The sequence below is a fragment of the Aulonocara stuartgranti genome (genome assembly GCF_965226115.1).
Source record: "Aulonocara stuartgranti genome assembly, chromosome: 6".
Taxonomy (NCBI): Eukaryota; Metazoa; Chordata; class Actinopteri; order Cichliformes; family Cichlidae; genus Aulonocara; species Aulonocara stuartgranti.
This window is the reverse complement of record NC_138944.1, coordinates 4,254,266-4,282,045: the sequence shown is the minus strand read 5'-3', so window position 1 is coordinate 4,282,045 and position 27,780 is coordinate 4,254,266. Positions and strand designations below refer to the sequence as shown.

At 41.3% G+C, this 27,780-nt stretch overlaps 1 protein-coding gene across 1 annotated transcript; it reads left to right on the top strand.

Moving 5' to 3' along the window:
• Positions 1-11,055: 11,055 nt before the first annotated feature.
• On the top strand, positions 11,056-26,180 carry p4hb (prolyl 4-hydroxylase, beta polypeptide). Its single transcript, XM_082537205.1, has 11 exons — positions 11,056-11,392; positions 12,849-13,055; positions 16,643-16,776; positions 16,952-17,089; positions 19,633-19,737; positions 19,841-19,966; positions 20,583-20,783; positions 21,053-21,173; positions 22,297-22,478; positions 23,617-23,730; positions 24,661-26,180. The coding sequence occupies exons 1-11, from the start codon at positions 11,254-11,256 to the stop codon at positions 24,730-24,732; spliced, it is 1,539 nt and encodes a 512-aa protein (XP_082393331.1). The 5' UTR covers positions 11,056-11,253; the 3' UTR covers positions 24,733-26,180.
• Positions 26,181-27,780: the final 1,600 nt, after the last annotated feature.

The window sequence follows — 27,780 nt, the reverse complement described above, 5'->3', positions numbered from 1 at the left end:
TTTAAATCATCTAGTTTTGATTTTACACCAGGATGCATTTTGTTATGTTACTGGTAGCACTGATATTCAGGCTTGTGACGCACGTTGCTGGCTTTCTGGATAGCCTCATTTTACATACATAGGGTATGTTGCTTGCCCAAGTGTTATGATGGCTGGATAATTATTTTGTGACTGGTTTTTATGAGACCTGTGACAACATTGCCCAGGGTGTTTTTATCTTTTGGATTAAATTAGAAAACACATTCTCTCAATATAAATAATTTAATAAAAAGATAATAAAAAGATTTAAGATCTGTACCAGCCAAACCTTATAATAGTTTAAAGTACTGAGGCATACATTTAATTTAAATTGAAAAACATCATTTGAAATGAATCTGGGAAAAACAAAAAACGCTGACATCTTTATACACTTCAACTGTTCCACTGAGGACTTCAACCAAAAATATGCTATTATCTGTTTCTCATTAATAACACAGAACTGATTCTTTCCATATTTGTGGGAAAATAATCTTAAACCAATCAGCTTCCACATTAAAACTACAGACTTAACATTGTTTTCCAGGAAAACTGTGGATCTGATGTTTCTGGTGGTTATGCACTGCCAGCAGATTCTTTATGGAGCTTCAGCGCATCGAGATATTTCCTATTTATGCATTATCAGACTGGGAGCTGGGATGTTTGGTGGTCAGGTCATTCTGTCAGTGTGACTCTTTGGGTTTAAATTGTAAGAAATAAATGTGTAAAATTACAGAAAACATTCTGGTAGCTCATTAAAATAATCTGAAATTTCAGTTGTAGATGGTGAAAACAGGGACTTTACTTTGGTGTGGGGGAGCTCCTTATCAATAGGACAAGCTGTAAAATTGATTAAAATACAAAATTTAAGCTATCCGCCACAAACGCACAGCACCCCAAAGCCTTGCATCTTATTACATAGAAATAAATAAGTGATTACTGGTTTCAGCGGGCTGGATTGGAGTCTTTTCCGGCCGATTCTGGCATCTAGGCCTCATGTTTGACACCTCTACTGTGGAGGAAATGACACATTGTTGTTTACCATCTCACTTAAAGTTACATTTAAACATCCTCTCACATCGTATCCATTAGAAACGGAACATATCAGTAATTTTGCCATGACATCATCATCCGCTTTTTTGATTATAAACCCACGTCAGAGTCAGAGGTCCCTTTAATCAAATGTCCTCTTCCAGTAACCTCAGCGGCTCAAAGGGCCTTCACAGGTGCTGTTGTCATGGTAACTGCCATTGGACTTTCCTTTCTTTTTTTAAATGAATATATTTAAAGATGAACTGTCATCTCTCTCTGCCTCTGCAAACCTCCTTATTAAAATACCATTAAGTTTTAATGACACGGCTTCAGCTAAATGGCCGAACCGTGAGCGTGAGCGTGGTTAACCTCCATCAGAGTCTCCTCATCTTTCATCGTGTCCTCCTGCTTTGTTTGTCATGATTATTACTGAACTTCCAGCTGCAGTCAACCATACGAACAATCACATTTTCACTTTGCCTCTTCACATCTTTCCAGTTCTGTGATTTAAGCTTATCCACAACTGCTCATCCAGTTCAACACTGTTATGTTATCAGCTGCAGTATATGCTGAGTGTACAGTATAAACTATTGGAACTAAGAGCATTTACTCAAGGAATGATCTTACACGCCACTTCCTGAAAATGCAGGAATGCTGTTTAAAATGGGAACAATAAACCTTACAAACAGGACTTGATTTTCAAAATTTCTAATTTTAATTAATCTGACTATATGATAATTTTTCACTTCATCTCAGACCATCTTAAATGACCTCAGTCCCAGAGAAGGCAGAAGCACTTCTGGAGCTTATGTGTGTGTTATGTTTTGGTGACCCTGTTTCAGGACTTAGCAGCTATAAAGCCAAGATTTTCTTGAATCTAGATCAAACTAAAAATAGAGTAAATATTCAACTTATAAGTATAAAGCCACACTAAATGACTGCTAATATGATTCTAGACATGTCAGTACTCACCTGTTGTTAGCAGTATTGCCACAATACCAGAAAGTAATGGACTGGTTCTTATATTGCACTGTCCTACTCTACTTAAGCTGTCAAAGTGCTTCCCACAACTTGTTTCATTCACTCACTCATTCCTAGAGGCACTTTTTTCTATGCCAAAGTGTTTTCTCTCTAACCTTCCTACCTTAATGAATGCATCATCAAATTAAGGTTCATCTTGCCCAAGGACACTTTGGCATTGAGATTGGAGCCGACGAGCAAATCACAGAGCTCCCTATTAGTAGAAGGTTGCTCTACCTACCTGCTGAGCTACAGCCAGGCTAGTGACATTAGTAATATCAGTGATATACCAAACAAATCAAACTCCCCCGAATCAGCCATCTGAATCAGACCAACTGCAGCTGAGTGTTGGCATCCTCTGCTGTGCTCTGGCCCAGTAATGGTTCACATGTTTTTGGATCTGTGGGTCCAGGCAGTTAGTTGTGTTTAAAACCAACTGACTCTCATATGACTTGAGTTTGTTTAACCATCTGCTCTAATGCTGGAGTACTTCAGCACATTCTGGGGTGTCTTTCATACCTTTTTTTAATAGCCAAGTAAACATACACACACTCAAACACACACATATTTGCTCTGCCAGACAGTACCCCATAACCTTCATCTTATTACATGAATATTTGCTCCACTGTGTGCTTGTATCTAATGTTGAAGTGACCGTTGAATGTTTTAACCTTCAAAGACTTCTATCTTTTCTTTGCCAACCTTATAGTTACATGAAACCCACACTATTTATAAATATGCATGCAGACATGCGATTTTATTTGAATCTTCCATGAATTGCTGTGATTATCATATAAAGCAGACAATTCAGGGCCGTCTGGCCTGATCACATAAAAGTTAAACATATGATAAAAAAAAGTAAATTAAGTTTAGAGCGCTAACAGTCAGTGAGGGCAGTATTTGCCTTTAAAAAACTGACCTTGATAAAATAAACTGATTGCCCCTCCATGAAAGCTAGCTGCACACGAGGTGGAAACTAACAGTTATAGTCATGTGAGAGACATGATAAAGAAATCATGTACACCTGAGCAGGTCCTAAAAGTCAGGAAACATAGCATTTTACACCACGTCATCATTTATTTAGCAAAAGCTGAGCCAAAAAATAGAAGCGGTGTGTGAACATTTATGTCCTTACTGCTTCCATAGGAATCAAGAGGGAAAGCAGCAGCTGATAATCAAATACACTTGATTAAGTTATCAAAGCAGACGTTCTTGGTAGATTGGCGTCTGGACCTTTCTGCCAAAGAGGAATACCAGGAATCACCAGAATCAAGGTGCTGCAGTGACCCGGTTAAAGTGCAGACATCACACTGACTGAAATGCTGTGCGTGAATGAATACCCACAAACTTCAATGAACTGAAACAAGAGTGGGACCAAATTCCTCCACGCTGATTATTTCAAATGGTGTTACAAGCTAAAGTATTGTACTTATATGTGAAACTTAGGAACTGATGGGGTGGTTTTTTTTTCCACATGACTGTAGATGTAAGAGTAACAGAAATATCAACAAACACTAACTCTCCAGGGGCCCGTTCTTCGTACGTCGCTTACTACATCCAAGATCAAATGACACATCCAAGATCAAATCATCGCGCTAACTCTGAGCTCGCTATTCCGGTTCCCCGAACACACCTGTTGTTGACGATTAGTATAGCTGGATGAAGTAATGTGAGATCACTGGGTGGCCCAACAGGGGCTACGCATCGATAGTAGAAACATTGCTCGGCAACCCTTTGATTGGTCGGCGAAAATGTCGAAGGAGCGCGCTCGGTATTCTTCGGCAGCAGAGCAAGAACTCTTGAGTGAGGGATTTTAGGAGTTTCAGAGTCTAATTAAAACGCAAGGGAACACTGCAAAGGCTGCAAAAGCAAGGAGAGAGGGCTGGCAGAAAGTTGCTGACAAATTAAACTCGTAAGTAATTTAATAATAACAATAATAATGGAGTGGATTTATATAGCGCTCTTCAAGGCACCCAAAGCGTTTTACAATGCCACTATTCAGTCACTCTCACATTCACACACTGGTAGCTGTCACAGCTGCCCTGGGACAGAAGCCAGGCTGCCATATTGCGCCATCGGCCCCTCTGGCCAACACCAGTAGGTGGTAGGGTAGATTTATCATATCACACTATATTATCCAATATTATATTACATTATATTATATTATAATATGTTATATTATATCCCCTTTCACATTAGCGCCACAACAGGACCCACTAGAACATGGGAACAAGTAAAAGTGAAATATAAGAATATTCTACAGAATGGTAATATTTATCACTTATATTGCTTTTCGTCTCTTGGACAGAGACCCTGGAATAATCTGTTTGTTTGTTTATAACAGCAACCAAGAAAAGGGGCAGCGCAAAAAAAGACAGGTGGTGGTCCTGCACCCCCTCGTCAACAAGTTGGTTAAGTGAATAATACCCTCACGGGAAAATCGATATCTCTCTATGAGCACACTGTCGCGCTGAGCTAAAGGATCCTGTCTATCCCGCAATATACGCTGGATTCTGAGGACTCTCCTTATCAATCTTGCACCTTCCGCAATGGGTGGCTCGCGTATACGGACAGGATATGACTGCGACAGGCTTCCCAAATCCACCTTCGCTTTTATAGCCGTGGTCTCCCATCTTGATTACACGAAGTAAATTGCAATTACTACTCTGAAATCTGAATTACATCTGTAATAATCACATACATGTAATAGAATGTTAATAGTACATTTCCCTTTTTTAGGAAATGACCTGTATGTATCTGTGTGACATCAATAAAAGGATCAAGTGCTGCATTATCTTTAGTTACATTGATGTTATTTATTTATGGTACAACAGTGGTAAAATATCGCTGTTGCTTTCGTATACATGAAGCGGAAATACCTGAGTGGCCGCGATCTAATCCTGTTTACATAAAGTAAACCTGCTCCCGAGCAGGTTTACGCTTACGGCTCTGTTGCTATGACAGCAAGTCCCGGATGGGCTTCGAAGAACCGAACGATCCAAGATCACGCGAAATCGTCAACAGTCAAATCCGGCTAACTTACTTAGCGAGGTACGAAGAACGGGCCCCAGATTTGGAATGTAACCTTTATTTGTCAACTGATATTTTTATTAACAGAACCTCTGTATGGTTTCATTACATCGTGTAGTAAAGCTGTGAGGAAGTTCATCCTAACTTGGCATAAAGATGTTTTGGTGTTTCTGATGTGACAGGTTTCAGGATGTGGCCAAACCAAGTGTGAACGTGACAAACTGTCACGCTGCTTCAGCCCGCCAGCTCGAACTCAGGACACGTGTGGACTGAAGTTGAAGTTGAAAGCCGTTATCGTCATTATACACAGTATAGCAAGATTAAAAGCAGCTCTGTAAAAGTGCACATATACTCAGCACATTTTAATAAGCTATACAATAAAATAATCATACAAATAAAAAAAATACACAATACCGGAGTGACACAGACAGACAGTTTGAGCACCGACAATTTAAACACGGACATGAGTTCATGCTAAAGTCCAAGGAGCAGCGTAATGAGCAGTAGGGGTAGTAGTAGGCTACAGTGTGCCACAGAACCAGTTCCTCAAAACACTTACTGATGACAGGGGTTAGTGCAATTGAGTGGAAGTCATTGAGACTGGTTATGGGTGACTTTTTGGGGGATGGGGATGATTATGGCAGATTTCAAGCACGATGGGATAACGGCTTGTTCCAGAGACAGGTTGAAGATGTCAGTGAAGACCTGTGCTGGCTGCGAGGCACATTCCTTGAGCACCTTCCCAGGTACTCCACCTGCAGCCTTCCTGGGGTTCACTGCACAGAGGTGTGACATCACATCCTGTGTCTCAAGAATAAGTGGGGAGTTATTAGAGGCTGGTGTGGGTTGTGGTGGTCACTGGCGTGGTGTGGCTGACTGCTGTGTTTGAGACTCAAAGCGGGCAAAAAAGCTGTTCAGCTGTTCAGTGATTGTATTTAGAATGAACAGGAAAGCCTCTTTTTCCTTATAGGAAACAAAATTTAAAGGTGAGAGGTTAGACACTGAAAAGCTTTGTGTATTCAGTATTTGTTTAACCAGTATCACTGCTTTAGCACACACTGAATCTTTTATCCTCCTGAAATATTGACCGGACAGTCCACTGTTTCCTGCAGTCACTTCCTCGTATACAAATACTGTGGGTTAACATAATCCATAAATTGTGGGTGTCACTTCATAATTGCGTGATAATTGAGATGCATGGATGAATGAAGAGGGTTATGGATGAATACTAATATGCTCAAACATTACTGCTCTAGTCAGAAAGGCTTGCTGCCAGGAAACTGAATCGAGTTTATTTGTATAGCACCAAATCACAACAACAGTAACCTCAAAGTGCTTTATACTGTACAGGATTCTGGAGAAAACCTCAGGTATCAAATGAACCCCTATGAGTAACCATTTTGCGACAGAGGGAATGAAAAATTCACTTTTAATAGGAAGAAACTTCCAGCAGAGCCAGGCTCAGCGAGGGGCAGCCATCTGCAGTGACCAGTAAGGTGTAGAGAAATGTATCAACATCTGAGGAATCGAAAGAGGTGAGTGAAGAAGTGCTCAGTGCATCATGGGAAGTTCTGCAGAAACTAAGAGACAGTTCAGGGTCACCTGATTCAACACTAACATCAGCTTTAATAAAAAGGAAAGTTTAAAGCCTGATCCTAAAAGTAAAGAGTGCATCTGTTTCCTGAATCCTGACTGGGAGCTGGTTTCCGAGTAGAGGGGTCTGATCCCTGAAGGCTCTGCCTCCCATTCTACTTTTAGAAACTAGAAAAACATGAGCGGTCACTGACAGAAGGGAACTAATCCCACGTTCATCGGTTATCAGATAGAGAGCTCTGAGGAAACTTAGAGGCGTTAACAGCGATTACGTAAGCATGTCAGAAAATAAAACTGCGAAAGTGACTTTTCTGAAAGCTCTGATAGAGCTGAATATTACGGCATAAAGAGGCTCCTCACATCAGCCAGTCTGGATAATGTTCTGACTTTTGCCTTGGTCATCATGAGTCATCTTATTATGTGTAGTCCTGTAAGTTGTTTCTAATGCAATTTTTATTTGACATGACTCTTTAACAGTAAAAAATTAAGCTATCAAGGTTTATTATAAGTCTTTTAGAATCTAATATTTTTGGATCTAGGTCCATATATAGACTATAGTCTGTCAGCTTATATCAGCTTGTGTTGTTTTGACTGTTTCCACACTGGAGGTGCAGTATCAGGTCATATCTGTTATCAAAAGTCAACCTGCCACCCTGTTTCGAAGGTTCCAGAGTGTGGCATGATTATTGCTCCTGCTTGTATTACTGTGACTAAATGAGTGCAGAATTGTTGTGCTGCTTCTCCTTCTTTTTTTAGAAACGGTTTAGGACCAGTGGCATGTGTCAGTATCACTGAATCACCGTTAGAACCATTACATCTACTGTCAAACATACACTTCTGTTTAATTAGAATGAAATTTATTTTTGCAGCAGTTTTGAAACTCTCACTCGAACGCAGCGATGGGGACAAGATTACTTATTTTAATCTCAAACTTCTGCCAAAGTTGATTATTAGGGACTTACTGCTGAGGCCCTGTTACAGAACAAATGTGGGAGTGTTCTTAATGTGAACATTTGAAAAATTCAGGGTGTTTATGGGGTTAAACACCAGTCTCTTTGTGTTTTTGAGTCCCCAGACATTAAATACTTCTGGATCACGTCTTTTTTCGACAACACTGATACTTCCTAATGAAATCCTTTACTGGTGGAAGTTGTGAAGTTGTGAGTGGTTTACCAATTTACTCTTCTCTATCAGAGACAGTCTGAGCTATGAAAGACCCTATAATTTAGATATAATGTTCCACATTGTTACATTTTATGTGCTTACTCACCACCAGATGTTCATTTATTCTGCATTTGAATGGGTTATGTATTTCAGTTTGGCCTCAAATAAGTACCAGCTTTGTATAAAATAAACGTGTGCCTGTAGCTACTGTGATAGAAGATGTGACAGTTATGTCATTGCTTTAGCAATCTGGGAGTCTAACCAAGCGAGTGGTGACCTATAATAAGAAAACTACACGTGCTGCCTGTTTGATTGTGTGCACATATTTATTTTTCCTAATCTTTAACTGTTTGCGTTATGGTTTCAGCAGAATTGGCTGCACCCTCTTTTTAAAATGTTTTCTTAACCTCCACCAGTCGAACCTGCCCCGCTGTGTTTCCAAACATAAGCACCGACTATACCTGCTGAACTGCTTTTCTCGTTCCTCACTGAAGCATTCATATATTATACTGCACAGACACCTGCAACATATAGTATATCCAAAAAACCCTGTGGTGCCATGAACATATCTGTTTATGTAAAATATTCGAAGTGACCTGCAGATGAAGTTCGCTCTCTGTGATAAAAACATGCCACAGTGTCCTGCGTATATTCTTGAACTTTTTAACTTTCTCTTTGTCCTCAGCAGCATTTGTTGTTTGTGCCTCAAGCTGCAGTAACACAGTTTTTCAGTGGCTTTCTCAAGTAAAGGTCTAAATTCTGCCAGTTAACCAAGCATTGTCTCTTTGTTTAAAAAAGCACCAAGTTGAAATGATAGTTTAAAAATAATCCTGTTAATGCCAATATTTAAAATATGGTTATTAATTACTGATACTAGCAAATTCAACACTGTTTCCAAAAAAGTTGGGACACTTTAAGTTTAAGCTTTGTGACATGGTGTGTTATCGTGCTGGAAGCAGTCATCAGAAGATGAATACACTGTGGTGATGCAGCGATGGACATGGTGAGCAACAATAATCAGGGACGCTGTTGAGTTTAAATAATACTCAGCCCTAACTATTGATACAAGGCAGAATGGATCCCTCCGTTCATGTTGTTTACATGAAAAATGTGGCCCTACCATCCAAATCGCAAGTCAGCAGATCAAGCAAAGTCTTTTCAGTCTGGCAATTTTGTTGAGCCCATGTGAATTTTAGCCTCAGTTTCTTGTTCCTAGCTGACATGTGTGGCAGCTGGTGTGGTCTACTGCTGCTGTAGCCCATCAAGGTTTGACACGATGTGCAATCTTGGTTGTAACCAGCGGTTATTGGTTTTAACTGTTGCAGTAACCGTCAGCTTGAAGGAGTCTGGCCATTATATTCTTTTAAGAATCCCCAAAATGTCTGCTTGGAGCTCATAAAGATGAATGTCTGAAGCAGATGTTTCCTCCTAGTGAACTCATCTGTGCTGCTAAGACAAAAATCATGTAACTCCAATGTTGACTACCAACAGGGAGCACTTACAAAAACTTCAGGAAAAGGTTTGTAATGTCAATTTCACCAGTTTATTGTGGCAATTTCGTATAGATTCCCTGTTAACTTTTCTAACTGGCCATGATGTTCAGGCCCTCAGCCAGAACTGCACTGAAAACACACTTTATTCTGCGGTGGAAATCGTAGCAGTGTTTCAGGAATACTCATTTAAAACTACAAAATGAATACTTAAAAAAAGTGAACACAAATTTCTACAATCTTTAGGCTGTTATTTTTATGTCATTTTCTTTTTTTTTCTTCTATTTTTTACCTACTTCCCCTTTTCAATGGTGCATGCTTTACCCTCTGAGCCAGTTTTGTTTTGTCACAATAATTATATTAATATTTTATTCTACAGTAGGTTGTTTTTAATGCTCATGTCAGCTCATCTATATATAGTATATATATAGATGAGCTGACATATATATATATATATATATAGTAACAAGCTGGATAAACTATCCAGCTTGTTACTAGCACACAGTTCAACAACCAGTATCTGTGACTGCGGATGCATTAGTACACGTGGCACTAAATCTGCTGAACAATACATACAGGTTTTGCAACCACATATAATGGCATTCATCTAGATGACACCTTTTCAGGAAGACAATGCAAAACTTCATTCTGCACATATTCAATAAAAGAGAGTGTCTGGGTTTTAAACTGCGTGCTTGCAACTATAGAGCAATAAATATGAATTAAGATGCCCTGAAAAATGTGAAAACATTTGGCTTCGAATCTCCAGGAACTGATGTCCATCCGTTCCTGAACGCAGTGATGCAACACAGTGGTAAACATGCCTCATAACATATTTAAAATGTTTTGTTGGATTTTTTTTTTTAATAGCATGATTTTTGAAAAAAAGAACACTTCTCACTTTAAACATTGTCTTTCATCTGGTTTGAATCAACTAAAGGGCTTTTGATAATTTACAGATAATCACATTGCACTTTTCTCGACATTTTACAGTGTGTCCTGACTTCTTAGTAAAGAAGGTTGTAAAACATACACTAAAATTTTCTCAAATGACTGATTTTCACAAGTAATGTTCTCATGTATGCCTGTATCTCACCATCGCAGCAGTTTTGGTTTTATTTGGTTTAAAATATGTGTATTGCAAAGATTTCTGTAGCACCATCCCACCAGATTTCCCTTTCACCAACTATTGACACAGCGTTCTGGGGATTATCCAGAGTGAGTACAGAAAGTTCCGTTTATTTGTTCAGTTCTGTTGTCAAACCAGGCTGCAATGGAGGTGTTAATGTAAAAATCAGTGTGGCAGATAAGCGTTAGTCATTCAGACTTTGCTCTGTCCTCTTTGCAAATACCCAGTTTCCAACCCCCAGCTGGTTGCATCAGTTTACACTCATATTCACCCCACAGCCAAGAGCCGAAAAAAAGAAAAGGCATTCAGTGAATTCCGATGTTTCACTATACTGTATTTCACATATTGCACTCGTGGTTCGTGCGCTGTAATGTGCTCTAATAAAGTAAATCTATAAAATATGATTACATAGTTGAGTTTGTTTCCCTGTTTAAAAAGTGTGGGCAGTTAAAAGCTTCCCATCCAGTTTTCCTGCTCTCGGCGGACTGATGTGTGCAGGGAGCGCCTCTCTTTCACTTCCAGGTGCAGCCCGCTGCGATCCAGTCACAATTCAACACGAACTGCTTTCTGCCTCATAAAGGCGCATGCGCACTACGCCTGACCCTCCGGTTTCTGCGTGCACTGCCACGTTAGTAGCGGTAGACACAAAATACCAGCTACTCTCCCAACCTTAAACGAGGGGAAACGGACCTGAAACTAACACCCGTTCCTCCACCACATCCGTAGCCGAGCTCGTCTGAACCTTTCGTCTATTTTAGGGAAGAAAACTCGACGGCGACGATGTTGAAGTTTCTGATTTTCTGCACACTGGCTGTGGCCATCAACGCTGAGATAGCCGAGGAAGAAGATGTCCTGGTGCTGAAGAAGAGTAACTTCGACGAGGCTCTCCAGGCTCACCCCAACATCCTGGTTGAGTTCTGTAAGTGATTCTGACTGCTTTTAAAAGGTCTCCAGCTCAAGCTAAGCCTCCCGCTGCGGTCTCAGCTCGTGCAGAGCTAAGCTAGCCGAGTTAAGCCTGACATAATGTTAGCATTAAACTTTGACACTTGAGATAAGTTGCTGCTGGTTAGCTAACTCACCGACGTTGGGTTTGGTTTTTCGTTCATGCGTGACTGTAATTCACCGAGCTACAGAGCTGCTGTAGTTATTCCTTTAATGAAACAGAGAGCCTTGATCATCGGGCTGTTTTCTCGCTGTGATGGTAAAAGTAGTCAAGCTAACACCGAAGTGTAACGGGACTCTGCCGCGGAGGCAAAACTTGGCTGTGACCCTCAGATTTATTTTCTGCAAACCTCAACCAGTTTGTAACATCTGTGCGAATATAGTATTTCCTTAAATTAGCTTTATCTCTGGTGAATTGTATAGAAATTGTGCAGTGCCGTACTTAAGATACATCTGTTGCTTTAAGAGCATTATTAAGGCCACAAAGGGGTTTTTTGCACGCCTCAAATTGGGCCTTTGGGGGTGTCTGAGGAAGTTGCTGTGCACATAGCAAAAGGCAGTGAGTCTTCTCTGAAGTTAGAGAAGTCTGTGTTAGTTCTGAGCATTTAGCGTATCTTATAATCGGGGAAATATAGCGAGTTTTTTTTAATAAGGTGGTTTTTTTTTATTAATACAAAATTTCCCCCTAATTTGAGTCGCCAAATTGTAAAATGCAGGAAAGCTGGGATGGTGGAGAGCAGATAAATGGGTCAAGATAGGTTTCGATCGGCTGTTGCGGTTTCATGCGGTAGCTTTCGCTTTTCTTGCACCTCCTGATAATTCATTTCCCGATTGAATTGGCTTATTAAACTGGTTAGTTTGGGCTTTGCAGGCCCGTCCCGCTTCACTTTTGTCTGATTGTTGACCTCTTTCACAAAGTGTGTGACAGCTGATTGGACTAGTCGGCTCTCGGGATGGGAGGGATGAAGGGCTTTGTTTGCCCACGTCCTCCTCAGCTGGGCGGGATCTCTGCGTGCATGGAGCTAGGTTGACGTGTACTTTACAAAAGTTCAACTGTGTGTGTTTGTAATGACCCGAGTGGTACAAGGAAGTTTAGTTCTTTGTCAATACGTTTTAAAAAATGAGGTCATTAGTTGACGTGGCCTTTCTGATAAGCAGGTTTATCGGTTCCAAGTGTATAAGTACACTTCGCGACTGAACGTGAAACAAGAGGAGAGAGGCACACACAAGGTTTTGTTCTTCAGCAAAATTGTCTTTATAATCTAAGATTATCTGATCTTAGTCTTCAAGTTGTTATTATTATTATTTTAATCCTGGAAACATTTAAATGTGCAACTTTAATATTGGAAAAGGTTTTTCTCTTGTTTTCCACCATTATGATCTGATATCATTCTCGGTAGCAATACAAACCTTTCTCTGTGTGGTTTCCTCAGATGCCCCATGGTGCGGTCACTGCAAGGCCCTGGCTCCAGAGTATGCCAAGGCTGCTGGCATGCTGAAGGCAGAGAGTTCAGACATCCGCCTGGCTAAAGTGGACGCCACAGAGGAAACAGAACTCGCCCAAGAGTACGGCGTCCGGGGATACCCCACCATAAAGTTCTTCAAGGGTGGAGACAAGGAATCTCCCAAAGAGTACTCAGGTGAGTGGGGATGGATGCGTTTCATTCATAAGTTTTAGTTTAAAAATTGGGGTGGACCATAGTTGTTTCTGGCTGCTGATTTCCAAGTAATTAAAATAGGAGTGAGGGGAGGGGGTGGAAGCATTTAAACGGTTAACACTGAGTTATTCACATACACACGCTGTCAAGCTGCCGTTTCAGCTGGTCGTGGCCCTCTCGACCTTTGTAACTTGGCATTTTGTGCCACTGCAGCTGGATTAAAGACAGAGGTGATTGTGTCCATTTCTAAATTATATCTGTACTAAAGTTCAGAGATTCAGACTATACCAAGGGACATATTACCTTGGGGGTGACACGTGTCATTAAGGAGCATACTGCAGCGGCTACTCGCACTATAACAGCGAGCATAAATGATTATTAAAACGAGAAAGCATCTCGTTTCCTTCAGCAGTGAGTCTGTACTCGATGACCGTCATGAATCTGCTTTGGTTATCAGTGTCTGTACTGCCTCTGTTCTAGCAGGATGACAAACATAAAGGAACAGAAGCTCCAGCATTGGGACTTTTTCAGAGGTCAAAGCCAATTAAGTTATAAGTGACTGTTTCTGGGGGTTTACAGGTATTCTTGTTTGTGGCCCCCATGCTAAATGTAGCCTATCCTTGTTTTCAGACTTGATAACATCAGAAGAACATTATTTCTAAAAGTTAAACCAAAACACAGACACAAGGAAGGCTCAGATCTTTTGTACAAGAGTAGAAATGTTGCATAAACAAGCTAATAAAAGCCAAAATTTGTTAAATAATTAGGAAGTTTCATTGCTGTGAACAGGTGTCGTATACACACACGAGCAGGATTCCTGCCAAATCAAAATACGCAAACGGCCTAATATAAAACAGAACGGTGGATTAAAACATTTCTGGAGTAGGATCACCAGAGCCCTCGTAGAAAGAAGTCTACATCCATGCTGTTTATAAAACAAGAATAATTTAAGTGTAGTGAGTGCAGTAACGTTTAGTCATCTAGTCAACTACTTGCATAGGTCCAGCTTCCACGTCAGCTTCCTGATCGAGTCTTATCAGTTACACAATGTCCTTCCTGATTCATCCATCACATGATCATTTTTCATATTTAAGCAGAAACATCAGCTTTAATTAACAGTAGCTGACTCATAAAGGATGGCAAGCTGCAGGACTCTTAAAGTAAATTTTAATCATCCTGTGGTTAAACCAGATGGTCGTATCATAGTTTCATGTGGAGAGATTTATTATTTCAATTGTTTTTAGTTTTTCTGAAGTGTCAACAACCAGAAAAAACATAAATATATAATTGAACACTTTAATTAAATGTGAAGAAGATAAATTGGTATGAATATTTGGTTCATTCCACCGACCTGTTTTACATGCAGTATAATAGAAACAGCACAACACAAACTGATATCCTAAACGTTCATCCTTTAGTTTAATTTCTGCCTCATGATGAAATTTATATGAACTACACACTTTGGGAATAACTGATGAGAAATCTGAAGTTTATCCTTTGTTACACATCTACAATACTTGTCTTTGTAGTATTGGGAGGAGACACCAATCCCCTGGGGGTTGCTTCAGGAAGGGCACCGGTGTAAAAATCTGTCAAACGTGCAGAGTTACCCGCTGTGGCGATCTCCTGTGAATAAGGGAGCACCTGAAAGTAGCTTGTAGTAGTTTTAGAAACTGTTGACTTTCACTTTATTTATTTATTTTTTAGCTTTAGCAAGAATCACATCTACACATCTACTTTTATAGTATTTATTTTAGCATCATTCATCATGTTTCTCAGCTGGTGCTAAAATACTGAGCTGATGGTGCATTGCTGCTTTGTGACTTTTCTCCTTCAATGCTCTTTGATGAATTGGTCTTGCCTCTGAAATGATGCAAGCTTAAGTTCTGTCTGAGCATAGTGACTGACTATTATGTCATAAAAATGATGTTATTACAGGGTTAGGGGTTTAGATTAAATTGCTGAAGCCGGGCCCGAGTGACTCCTAAGTAATATGATCTGCACAGCAGCCTAAACATGAGCCAGCCAATCGGCTGCATTAGACGGGCAGTGGGCGGGCCTTGCTCCGCACGTTCCCCTCACGCTGCCTCTGGGACGTGGTCGAGGTATGTGCATTTCTTCACGTCTCCTCTGCTGGCCTGACTCAGTTTTCAGCTGGAGGAGAAGAGAGCAGGTTGGGAAGTGCTTTTGTGGAAACGACTACTCTGACTTTAAAAAAAAAAAAAAGCCGCCTCCCACGCACTGCCTGAAACCTCAAAGTGCTGCATAAAGACTACGTGCTGAATCGCCTCATCGTTTTCATAGTGAAACTGCTGTTGCATCACAGGTCCAGCCTCTTTTAAGTCCAGTTTAAGTAAAACCCACAGAAAGTAAACATGTTTTAACGGCCTCACAAATGTGGCGTACAGTTTTATATTTTTCAATCATTGTGTGGTGATTAAACTGCTGAGGTACTTGAATATGAAAGGGGAAACGACTGAGCCTGAGTTGAAGTTGTAAAGAGCAGTTAGGTTTCAGAAATTGCAGAAGTGCAAAAATTTTAACTGGCAAAGGCGCTTAAATGTTCACACCCATAAAGTGAGTCGGTTGCCTCCGTGTGTTACGTGTGACCACAGGAAGTGCTGTGCAAATTCACTTCAATCTCACGCCCCCCAAAAATTTCAAGGTCTGCCTGATCCATTGGTGCTTTTTAAATAGTTTTGTACTTAAAACTAATTGGTGCACTGAATTTTTAGGCATAGTGTTACTAATGTTTTTGGGGATACAGAGGTGATTGTGAGAATAAACTCTTTAAAAATGTGATTGTCCCTGTTCAGCATGCAATTGCACCTTTCTTAAAACTCTTGATGACGTGAGTGGTTTGCTGTAACGAAAACAAATTCAGGTCAAAAAGGACAAATTAAATAAAATATGCACGTGTTTTTATACACAGACTGTAGGTTATGTCCCCAATACAAAAACATGCATGCAATGTAAAGTTGGTATTTTGTTTGCTGGTATATTATTTTTATTTATAATCATGCTTGGTTGAGATGGTAGAGTGCCACGTAATCAGCTGATGCTAGTGTTCATTGTTGACAAGCTGCCTTCATAAAAACGTACAGGTGCGCTGCACAGACACAGATCCCAGGTAATTTGTGTCATGTAAGATTTATGAAAATGTAAATTTCTGAAACTTTACTGACGGGCCTTTTTTGTGTATTGTGAAGTTGGACGTTTATGGGAATTAATGGAGCCTTTAATGGCCAGTCGAGGAACTGATGGTATTTAGCACTGGTGTTGGCTTCATTTTGTTTAAGACTGTTGCTGGTTAAAGTTAGACTGTGTTTGGGTAACGGTTTGGCTCTTACAAAACTGCTTTCAACAATATTCTAACAGCTCATCTAAATGTAATGAAATTTAGCACTGCTCTGACTCGTAGCTCGGGTTCAATTAGGTGGGCAAAGAAGAGGCAGGCACATAGATGTTTTTCAAATTAATATTCATGTACCCATTTTTTCCCCCCACTCAAGATCAGCTATTTCTATTGAAATCCAAACTAAAAAGCCTGAATTACTGTTTTGTTTCAGCTGGCAGGCAGGCGGATGACATCGTCAACTGGCTGAAGAAGCGCACAGGGCCCGCCGTCGCCACCCTGAATGAGGTCACCGACGCAGAGTCTCTGATCGCTGATAATGAGGTGGCAGTCATCGGATTCTTCAAGGTGCGATTCGGATCTCTATAACTGAAATGTGTTTACGGTATCATCTCTAAAAGCAGAAGATTAGTCCTAATTCCTGCCTTTCCTTTAAAAATATACATATATTGTCGTGTTGCAATCAAAGCAGAGGTTGAAGCTACTGCAAGTTTCAATCAGAGGATTGCTGTTTGTCTTTTAGGATGCAGAGTCTGCTGGTGCCCAGGCCTATGAAAAAGCAGCTCAGGCCATAGATGACATTCCCTTCGCCAAGACCTCCAGCGATGCCATTTACTCCAAGTTTGAAGTGTCCAAGGACAGCGTTGTCCTCTTCAAGAAGGTGACTCTCAAATATTCTCTTGCGTCTGTTTGTACACAAACATGTGGACAAACTGTGTTCACAGGACATCAGGAAGACATAGTTCTCTTACTGATTTCATCTAAAGCTGTTACTCAGTCTGAGGTGTAATCGGAATACATTGTAAATATGTTGTTTGTGCCTGTGAAACGCACTTCCATGTGTGAGTATTTACAGTGGAGCTGCAGAAGACGCCACAGCTGTGTCTCTGATCCACACCTCTGTAATTTGATGCTGTTGAACCCACAGTATCCGCTCTCCGGTGCTAAACTTGGCTCGTTTGAGCTACTTGAACGTTTAAGACGTGCACTTTGCTCGCCCTCACTGCCGTGCATGTTGTTAGGTTACTGTCTGTCCTCCAAGCAGCTCCCGTTGGCTAAAGGCAGAGGATGAATGCATGTAATTTGAATGCCTTCCTATAAGCCTGTATAGGTAATAAAACTCACTATAATTTACACAAGAGGTCATTAACTACAGCCATCTCATGTGCAGTTGGTCAGAGATCAGTTTGTTATCTTCAGCCTGTTGATTCATCAGATTGAGTCAAAGTCCAGAGGATCTTTCAGAAGTGGTGCGTTGGCAACCATGTAACACGAGGAACCTATGGAAATGAAAACCGCTGAAAATTTACAATATCAATTACAATGCAAATATCAGTTACGGAAAGTCTGTGGATGTTTTATTGGCCAAGCGTGTTCACATGATGTCAATGTTAACCTCAAAATCATGTCAGTTACATAAATTCAAAAGAGCTCAAATTTAAAGAACATGTAAAAACAATGGCAGATTACTTGATTTAAAAAAATGGGTTTGAAAACATTTTCACTAAAATAAAAACAAACTAGAGTTTAGAAAAGACTGAAACAGTAATGTGTACCTAAAGCTAAAATACTGTAGTTCATATCGTTTTAGTGGTTGTCAGTTTGGTAAAATGTGCCAGCACCTCCTGCTTGGTCACTTTGTTGAACGTGTTTATTCAGATGTTTGGTGTCTACATGAGTTTTTCCCCTGAGCAATGATCAACAGTGAAACTCAAGAAACCGAAACATTTTCACACAGCAAAATCTGAACTATGAGCAAATCCTGGAAGCTCGACTCAAATTTAAAAGCTGCTGTGATGCCTTGCGTTGGTTTCTGGACTAACCCTTGGTGCAGTGGTTGCTGCCATGTTAGTTTTTTGGAGCCAAAGGCGGCTGAAATGACAAACAGCTGACACTAGGAAGCTCGGTTAGATGGCTGCATCTGTAAATTGTGATGGTACAACACACGTGCACAGATGCATGCTAACAAGTGCCAAATGTAACAGAAGAAGTAAAGCATAAACTTAAACTGCTGCAGCACAGCAAACAATGTTAACACAAACAAGGTGCAGAGATCCGGTTTGATGACAGAATAATCGAGTTGAGGTCGAGCAGGCAGCTTAATCACACCGGTTAATCGTAGTGATCGCACCCAAAACTTTAAACCGCATCAAGGGTGATTATTTTTAAGTGTACCACTGTTTTTTTTTTTTTTTTTTTTTGTTTGTTTGTTTTAATGGCATAAAGGGGGGGGGGGATTTGGCTGGTGTCGAACATTTTGCCCGGCGAGTGCTGCCAGTTTGTCAGTATTTAGAGCCACCTCTAAAAAAATATGAACACTCGGAGCAAAGTGTTACTAATTGACTAGAACGCTTCAGTTTTAATGTTGTTGGAAACATTATCTGAAGCTTCAGGTTTCTAAACCAATGGCATGTTGAGTTTTTCATAGCTTTATGCTGTCAGCAGAGACAGGAAAGCGGCATTATCTATCTTGATAGATGGAAAGTAATCTTGCAAACACAATAACTGTATTTTCAAACCTAACCTTAAACTGTGACACCGCATGTGTGTGTCCACGCACTGCAGGACAGCTACTGGCCTATTTCTGACATCGGTGTGTATTTAATAAATTAATAACAGGCAGCTCTGTCCTTGTGTTTGATAGTTGGGAGGTGATCTGTAATAAAAAAAACAATTTCATGCAGTCCTTGTTGCTGCAGCATGAAGCAACTTCACAACATAAGTGTTCGGCCCTTAGGGTGTTGGGTGATCTGGCACATGTACAAGTGCTTAGTCCTCCTCGTGCCATTTTCTGGCCTCTGAAACCTGTTGGTAACTTCATACTGGCACAAACATCGCGGACATGTGTGCAGCTCTTAAGCAAACGCTCCCAAAGCAGGGGCTCTGTTTTAATAAACAGCTGGGAGTCTTTCACTTGTTTATTTGACCGAGGATTTTGGAGCTTAAGTTTCAGTGCCATTCAGGCTGGCAGTACGCCACAGGCCAAATTTCCTCTCTGCTATTGTGCCAGTAAGAGCTGCCTGGCACAGCTGCACCACTGCTATTCTTAACAACCGATAAAAGTCTCTTCGGTCTGCTGGGGGTTACCGGGCGACTTTAAAGTGCTCTGTCTGGGAAATCTATGTCCGGTGTTCACAGGCAGACTAGATGTGACACCAGGTGGGTAATATTTGCAACTATAATGTTTCTATGTTTCCTTTGCAGTTTGATGAGGGACGCAATACCTTCGATGGTGAGCTGACCAAAGAAGCGCTTCAGTCCTTTGTCAAGGCCAACCAGCTGCCCCTGGTCATTGAGTTCACCGAGCAGGTAATCGATGGGGCTGCTCACAGCATTTAGATCCCTTTTTCTCACACCATAATGCTGTCCGCACTCCAGATGTTTTCCTCACGTGTCAAACTGTTTTCTCCAGACTGCCCCTAAAATCTTCGGCGGAGAAATCAAGTCCCACATCCTCATGTTCCTGCCCAAAGCTGCCTCAGACTTCCAGGACAAAATGGACCAGTTTAAGAAGGCCGCAGAGGGATTCAAGGGTCAGGTACGGCAAAGCTGTCACTGTAAAGTGCAAAATTGTACCATCAAGAGAGCAGTGTGGTTTTTCTTTTGGGATTGAGATGCGGGGTTTTCCAGAAAGTCTGCAGTTATTGCCCATAAAGGACATTATAGGTGTTTACAAATGTCAATAGGTGGCTGGCTATATTAGCCAACCTAACTGTTAGAGGTTATCTCTAATCACGTGGACAAGCAATTTTGAGAGTTGGTACACATCACTCAATCGGAAGAGTGGGTATTCTCCATCATGCTAGAAAATAAGGTGCAGCACTCAGTGTCCAGCAGAAGGGAGCCAGCCATCAGTGACCTGCAATGAAGGAACGTGTTATTTGGGTGTTTTTTATATGGAGACCTCAAGGAAAACGCATTATTGAAAATGTATTTTCAGCCAAGCAGACACATGTGTTGTTGGTAAAGATGGTGAAAAACGTTTCTTTTTGAAGGTGTTTTTTGTTTTTTCTCCAGTAAACATCCAAAGTTGGCAAACATTTAATCACACTTCTTAAACTTGGCTCTTTGTACCTGTATACACCCTGACGCACGCATCAGGAGGGCTATTTTGAGTAAAATCATTCACTGACTCAGCCCTCTCTTCTGTCCAGATCCTGTTCATCTTCATCGACAGTGACATTGACGACAACCAGCGAATCTTGGAGTTCTTCGGCCTGAAGAAAGAGGAGTGCCCTGCCATCCGCCTCATCACTCTGGAGGACGAGATGACCAAGTACAAGCCAGAGAGCGACGCCATCACTGCAGAAAGCATCACTCAGTTCTGCAAACTGTTCACTGAGGGCAAACTCAAGGTGAGGGACACCGCTATACATAGACTTTATTCTGGCCACAAGAAATGTTAATTTTGGACTTAATAGTCTCCATAAATCACATGGTGAAGGCGATTGCATGACCACATCCAGAGTGCAAACATCTTTTTGGAATCTTACAAGCAATTACAGCCTTAATCCGCTTAATGCCATAAAGTATCTGTGTGATCCTTGCCTGTAGGAATGTGCTTTAAATACTCTCTCCAAACCACAGTTCGCTTTTTAAAGAAGTGATTGTCTGTTTCTCACAGCCCCACCTCATGAGCCAGGACATCCCTAAAGACTGGGACAAAAACCCTGTCAAGGTTTTGGTCGGCAAAAACTTTGAGGAGGTCGCCTTCAATCCCTCGACGAACGTCTTTGTGGAATTCTGTAAGAGCTTTCCTTTCTTTCTGCATTTCAACCTTTTTTATTTTATGGTGCAGCGTGTTTATCTCCCATATCCTTAAATGAGAAGTGGGGCAAGCAGGTCGGGGGGGTGTTCACCTGTTGGGGCGATGGCGTATTTTTGCAGTCACTCTCTTGGGTGCGAGCTTTGGCAAAGCCCCTTGTCTGAAACTCAAATCGTCTTGCTTTGCCCAAGCTAAGCCAGATACCTGCTCATTCTCGAGGCTCACTCATGCACGCTCTCTGCAAATTAATTTGCTACCAGACACTTGATGCTGAAAAGCTCTGGTTAAATTTAGCTGTAGGATTGTTTGTTAGTGATCCTTGTCCAGATTTGCACTATTTTTGGAGCATTTTTTCCATATCTGGTTTATGTTGAGGTATGAACATCAGGAAAGGCCCCATATTCCCCGACAGGTGATGCGTTTTCTAGCCAGCCAAAGGATAGAGCCAGGTCAGGAAGCCGAGGCTGCACATGGCATGCACACTCTGTGGTTACTTGTTTCTAGCTTTATACTGTAAAGCGTTTCAAACTGAATTTTACTCACTGAGATAAAAAGAAAAACATTCCATGCATATTGAGTAAAGAGTTTCTTTCTGCAGTATAGAATTACATTTTGAGGTTTCAAATAAATGCTAAACAAATAAGTGCAAACATGTCTGCTAGTGTCTGAGCAGTTTACACCTTTTAACAAAATTAAACCTCCTTTGACTCTCTTTGATGAAAGGCCTTAAAATCAGTCCACAGGCTGGTAGAGGTAACCTCGGGGCCTTTTCTGCTCCCAGTGAACAACACTAGCTAAAGTTAGCTTAGATATTGAATCCACTATTGACGGGCTTCCAGCACATAGCTGCAGACACGCAAACCCAACTCAAACACAACCTGCAGTGGCTTCAGAAAGGATTTTATCAGCTGCTACTTTATATCCACCGTAGCTGGTAAGCATCAGTGTGCTGATGCTGTTTACTCCATCCTGGGGTGTCATTTTTAACCAGTTTTGTAAAAGTTACATTGTTTTCCCTGAGCTGATGGTTGTTGCTGTTTTTATCAAAAAATATTCACCATTAAAATTCTGGTTTTCTTTGAATAATCTTTGTGGTGATTTAGATGCACCATGGTGTGGACACTGCAAACAGCTGGCTCCAATCTGGGAGAAGCTGGGAGAGAAGTACAAGGACAGCGCCGACACTATTGTAGCCAAAATGGACTCCACAGCCAATGAGATTGAGGCTGTCAAAGTCCACAGTTTCCCCACTTTGAAGTTCTTCCCTGCAGGAGAAGAGCGCAAGGTGAGTGCTGACTACTTTAACAGACTGTATGTAAAAGATGGAGATGGCTGACGTGGACGTTCTGAGTTTAGAGAAGGAAATGAAACCTGGCCTTCCTTGATCTGTGACCTCAGTAAAACTGTGGTCAGGACAGCTACTGGACTATTTGTCGGTCATTAGTTTCAGAGTACAGAACAATGTTGAATTTGGATTTGTTCACATTTGGGTTAAAAAAAAAAAAAAAAAGCTGATGAATCCAAGTTAAAAACAAATGACTACTAATACTGATACTTTTTAATAAACATTAGAAAATGATTCCCACTGGCCCGAACGCCACACCAGTTTTGATAACGGTTGGCATGTTACGACTGAAACTCCCTTGTCTGATCACTGAGCCGGAGAGAAGCCATTTCCACCCTCACACTAATCTTATTTATGTCTTTGCTGAGTTCTTGGAATCTGAAATCATTGCTATTGGGGTCACCTCAGTGCTATTACTGCCTCCTGATTTAGCAGCGTTAACCTTGTGCAGAAACATGAGCCCACTCCTGAAAGTTTCTGCAGCATTTTGTTGGTGTGCGGTTCTGGAGCATTCCTGCTCGATGGCTTCACTCACTTTAAGATGGCCTGCACATGCCTTGCGCTTTATTGGCCAGGCATGCTCGTGCCACCTTCTCTCAGGAATCTTAAACGAGTGCTATATACCAGGGTCACCCCATAAGAAGTCTGCAGATTAGCCTGTGACACTGATTAGTGGAAGCATGCAGAGGAGTCTGGAGGTGGCTGCAATGACAGACATGATTATGTCTGATTTAAAATGCTAAAATTAAATTTGCTGGTTTTCCAAAAGTTGACCATCTGTCTTTACTTTTGTCCTGCATATAGAGCAGCTTTGGACATTATAAAATAAGCAAATCTACTCAGTGTTTGCAATTAAATGCTTTGTGTGCATTTCTCAGAAACAAATATGGAAAAGTTTTTAACTTTGAACAAATTTATATCAAATTTATGTTTTCAGTGCACAAGATTTTATTTCCAATTTTATTTGTAGTGTTTTCCAAAAGGAAATAAGTCTTTTGGATGAGGATTAGTATGCACATCAGTCAGAGGAGACTCTTCCTTTCTTGGTTTTCTTTCTGAAATGACGTCTCATCTGCAGGTGATCGACTACAACGGGGAGAGAACACTTGAGGGCTTCACCAAGTTCCTGGAGAGTGGCGGCAAAGAAGGCGGTGCCCCCGCAGGAGATGATGACGATGACCTGGAACCTGAGGTGAGATCCTCTGAACAGAGGTGCTCTGAAGTGCACAGACGGCACTCTTGCGGTCACCGTTGAACCTCATTGATTAGATGCTCGCCGGTATCGCATTTGAGCTTTCACGGATGTAGATGTCCAAATAATCTGATGTCTGGGTGCAGGTTTGAGGCAAAGCTGTTTTCTTGCCCAGATGTAAGCAGCTGATCAAAATGTATGTTTAAATTTTCTGGATAAAAGCCAGAATTACGACATCTATGGATTCAAATACTTGAAGAAAATAAAGACTTTGGTGAAGTTTCTGAAACTCGATGTATGCAGAGATACTCTACCGTACTTCCCTGTGTCACTCTGGCGTGCACGTTAGCATGGGAGACTTTCTCCTGACACCTTCCCACTCCACCGTTGCCACCACGCCCCCCCTTCACACAAGTCTAATTGCAGCCCAGTCCTTTAATGCCTCCTGCAGCTGTTGTCGCTGTTCACTGGGCTTCGCCTGGAGAGCTGAGCCTCCAGGAAAAAAGCAGCACGTGCAGCGTAGCAGTCACCATTAGCATCTTCACATATCCCACACCTCTCCTCACCACACCTGTCCTCAGACTAGACAGAAGAAATGCCCTGTAAAGCAGAGATGTCATCAAAATGGCGAGCTGTGTGTCTGATGGTGTTGACTCAAGGTCTTGTTTAGTGATGAAGGGATTCAGGGTGACATCGGGGGTTATTTTCGGTAGTTTGCCGCAGCAGCAGGATTTGTTGAGTTGTCTCAATAAGCAAAGTCTTACTTTAACTCTGACTGTATCAGTAGATATCAGCATTTTTCAATTAAAGTGTTCCTTTAATGTCGTTGAGTGGTTTATGTTGACAGTTTATATTTAAGCTATAAACCCTCTGTGGTACAGAGTAAATTGGACTTTGTTGAATCTCTAACCCTTGTTCTCTGCTCTGCAGGACTTGGAAGACGTGGAGGACGACTCCGATAGTGAGGACGGCACTGACGACGACGGACACGATGAGTTGTAAACGTCGGCAGAAACGGAGAGAGAGGAGAGTCCCGCCCTAACCCTCCCAAACAGTCACCATCACCACCTTCACTTCTTTGTGGACCTTCCCTGTCCTGTGAACATTCATTATTCCCCTTTAACTGCCTCTCAGTCAGTCAGTAAGCTGGCCTGATAACAGCCCGCCAGCTAGTCAGTCCATCATTGGCATGGCAGGGCTTTTTTTTTTTTCTTTCTTTTTTTTTTAACCCCCTCCCCGGCTCGTCACATCTGCAACCTCCAAACCTCTGGCTCAGACTGGTCTTGTCCCACCTGGCGGGACCCTGTGGAACAGTGCACCATTTCCTGTGGGAGACCTCAATGCCTTGTCTGCAAAGCTCCACATCAGCTGTCTGCCTTGTATATTTTGAACCAAATGTAAGAAAGAAAAAAAAAAATGGCATTGAGATCCAAGTTTTCAAAATGTTTGTTTTTCCACACGCCCCCCTCCTTTTAAAGAGTCGTTGCTGTTCATTTGTTCAGTGTGGGTATCAGCAAATCGAGCGTTGTAACCTATGTTTGTATGTAAGGGGGGGGCGGGCTGCTGCCAGTGTTCTTCTCCCTCTGATAGGACCACAGGTTTGTGTGACGGTTTTGTAAGGACTGATCTCTCAGGGGAAAAGGGGCCATCCTGTAGATGTTTTCACTAAAATAACCCCCATGGTGTAGCACAAAGAGCCCCCCATCTGTAGCCGAGACCAATTTATTTTCTTTCTTTCGGGGGGGGGGGGGGGTCTGTCATTTCTTCATTCCCAAATCTTTCGGTTCTGTCTCCTCGTTTCAGCGCGGCTACTAACTATTCTGAAAGGAACAAAGTTAACTTTTTGGGGAAATCGTATTTTATTTAATTGCTTTCACTTTGAGTTTTTTTTTTTTATTATTATTTAGGACTTGTCATCTTTTTCTTTTTTTAAATAATGTACCATTGTGCCCAACTGTTGCCAGTTTGTCCCGGTTGGGGCAGAGTTGGCCTGTGTGGACGCTCTCAGACCTGGTGGGTGGGAGTATGGGGGATTCTGATGGGTTGCACTGCATTCATGCCTAATCAGAGATTCATGTGTTTACTACAGCAAACAGAGATTGGTTAAGTTTACTGGTCGGGTCGGTCTGAGAGACGTGTCTGATATCTGAAGCGGGGAGGGAACAATTGGAACAGCCCCACCCCTCACCCATACTGTACCTCCTGCATCCCTTTTGGCTCTACGCAGCACCCTTACTTTGCCTGCGTGTGTGTGTGTGTGTGTGTGTGTGTGTGTGAGTGAGTGTGGGGCAGGGAGGGGAGGCTTGAGTAGAGCAAGGTGATGTCAGCTGAACAGTGATGGTGGTGTGGGAGGGGGAATCCTAACGAAGCATTCCATCATATCCAAATTAATGTGGAAAATGTGAAATGGTGGCCAATAAATAAATTTTAAAAAAAATGTAAAAATGAAATGCCTCATGTTTGTTTGTTTTTTTTCCTTTTTTTTTTTTGGTTTTTTTTGTATTTTATTTGTTACTGAAACTACACACTACCGATTTATTTCAAACATGATCTAAATGAGAGCTACTCCCCCAACTGTATACGGTAGATAATGTTCAATCTGGAAAAAAGTAGTCAAAAGTAAATGATTATAAATTTAAGCCCATATGGAGTATTCAAAATCAAAATGGGATTTATTAAAAATGAAATGAAGCAAAAATAAAGACCTGGAAGACAGAAGGATCTATAATAAATGTAGTTATATTAATAAGTGCAGAAAATGACCAAAAATTCCTTTTTGTTGAATCTATAGGTTACAACTGTAGATTTAGCTTTTACAGATTTGTGTTTTCAGTCTTTTGTCACAGGTTTAAAACATGAATTATTAAAGGAGGCAGAGTCCTGATAAAGCCACAGTCTCAAAGCCAACACTCAAAAATGTCAGTGTCCTCAGAGACTAAAACTATAACACTTTTTCAACCTCTTAGTACAATATTTTTTCAGTTTCTATTTTTCTAAAATATAGATTTGGTTTCAGTGAACAGCATTTTTTTTTTTTTTTTTTTTTTTTTGTTTCAGGTATTACTGAAGTAACTTTGGACCAAACTGGGATGCTGGAATCGCATCAATAGCACAGACAGACGTGTAGTTCATTGAAATGCTGTAATAAATCAAAACTACCCTACATATTGTTTATGGTATTTAAAGTTAAAATTAAATCCCAGCAAAGTCGAAATGCATCGTGTGTGCACGTCTTCAGCTGTTTGTGTTCACAGATCAGCTGAACATGCAGTACAGCCTCACAGGGCTGCTAATGTGCCCGTTGACTGGTGTTTGTGCCGCTTTCCGGCACGTAGCCAGCATACTGGAGGTCAGCAGTGGGGTCAACAGTCCAAGCCCTCTTCCCCTCCCAGTGCAGCCTTTCAGTCAGCAAACTGAGGCCTGCGAAACTGGAGCGAGGAGTTTCTCAGTCCTAAAATGTGGCTCGGTTAATTATTCTCCAGAGGCTGGGTTGTCTCCTGGTTTGTCTTATTCCACCGTGAAGGTCTCAAAGCTCCATACTAAGTGGTTAAACAAATAACTAGTCAATAAAAAAAAACCCAGTGTGTGATTGTCCCTCCTCGGTGAGAGCCGCAGACCTGTTAGTCGATGTTCAGTTTCTAAACTTTTTAAATGACTGATTAAACTATGCTGTGGACACAGGACGGTGCATGTTTAGCTGATGTAAAGTCCCCAGGATGAATTTTTGTGGTTAAAAATGATCAGGCACGCAGTCACTGTCTCATTCTCACCATCTGATGATGAATCACTGAATCCTGTAACACGCCCATGAGTCAGTCAGTGAGCGAGGGCCAGACGGGAAAAAAGGCTCACATCAGACTTTTCTTTATTGCAGAAAGCCTTTTTTTAAATTCTGCTTTATTTCTCCATGCATTCACTTTTCATCCACGCCATCATTTATTCAAGTCACAGGGGAGGCTGTCTAAGCAGAGATGCTTACTTCATCTTATTTATTATTACTTACTTTGCCCATATTAGCGTCTCTTCATTGGCTTCTTGTTAAAACCAGAA

What these genes read in the sequence shown, in the direction of transcription:
- p4hb (XM_082537205.1), top strand. Translation starts at nt 11,254, where the DNA reads ATGTTGAAGTTTCTGATTTTCTGCACACTGGCTGTGGCCATCAACGCT. An exon ending in TCATTGAGTTCACCGAGCAG is followed by an intron (nt 19,738 to 19,840) that starts GTAATCGATGGG and finishes TGTTTTCTCCAG; the next exon opens with ACTGCCCCTAAAATCTTCGG. An exon ending in TCACTGAGGGCAAACTCAAG is followed by an intron (nt 20,784 to 21,052) that starts GTGAGGGACACC and finishes TGTTTCTCACAG; the next exon opens with CCCCACCTCATGAGCCAGGA.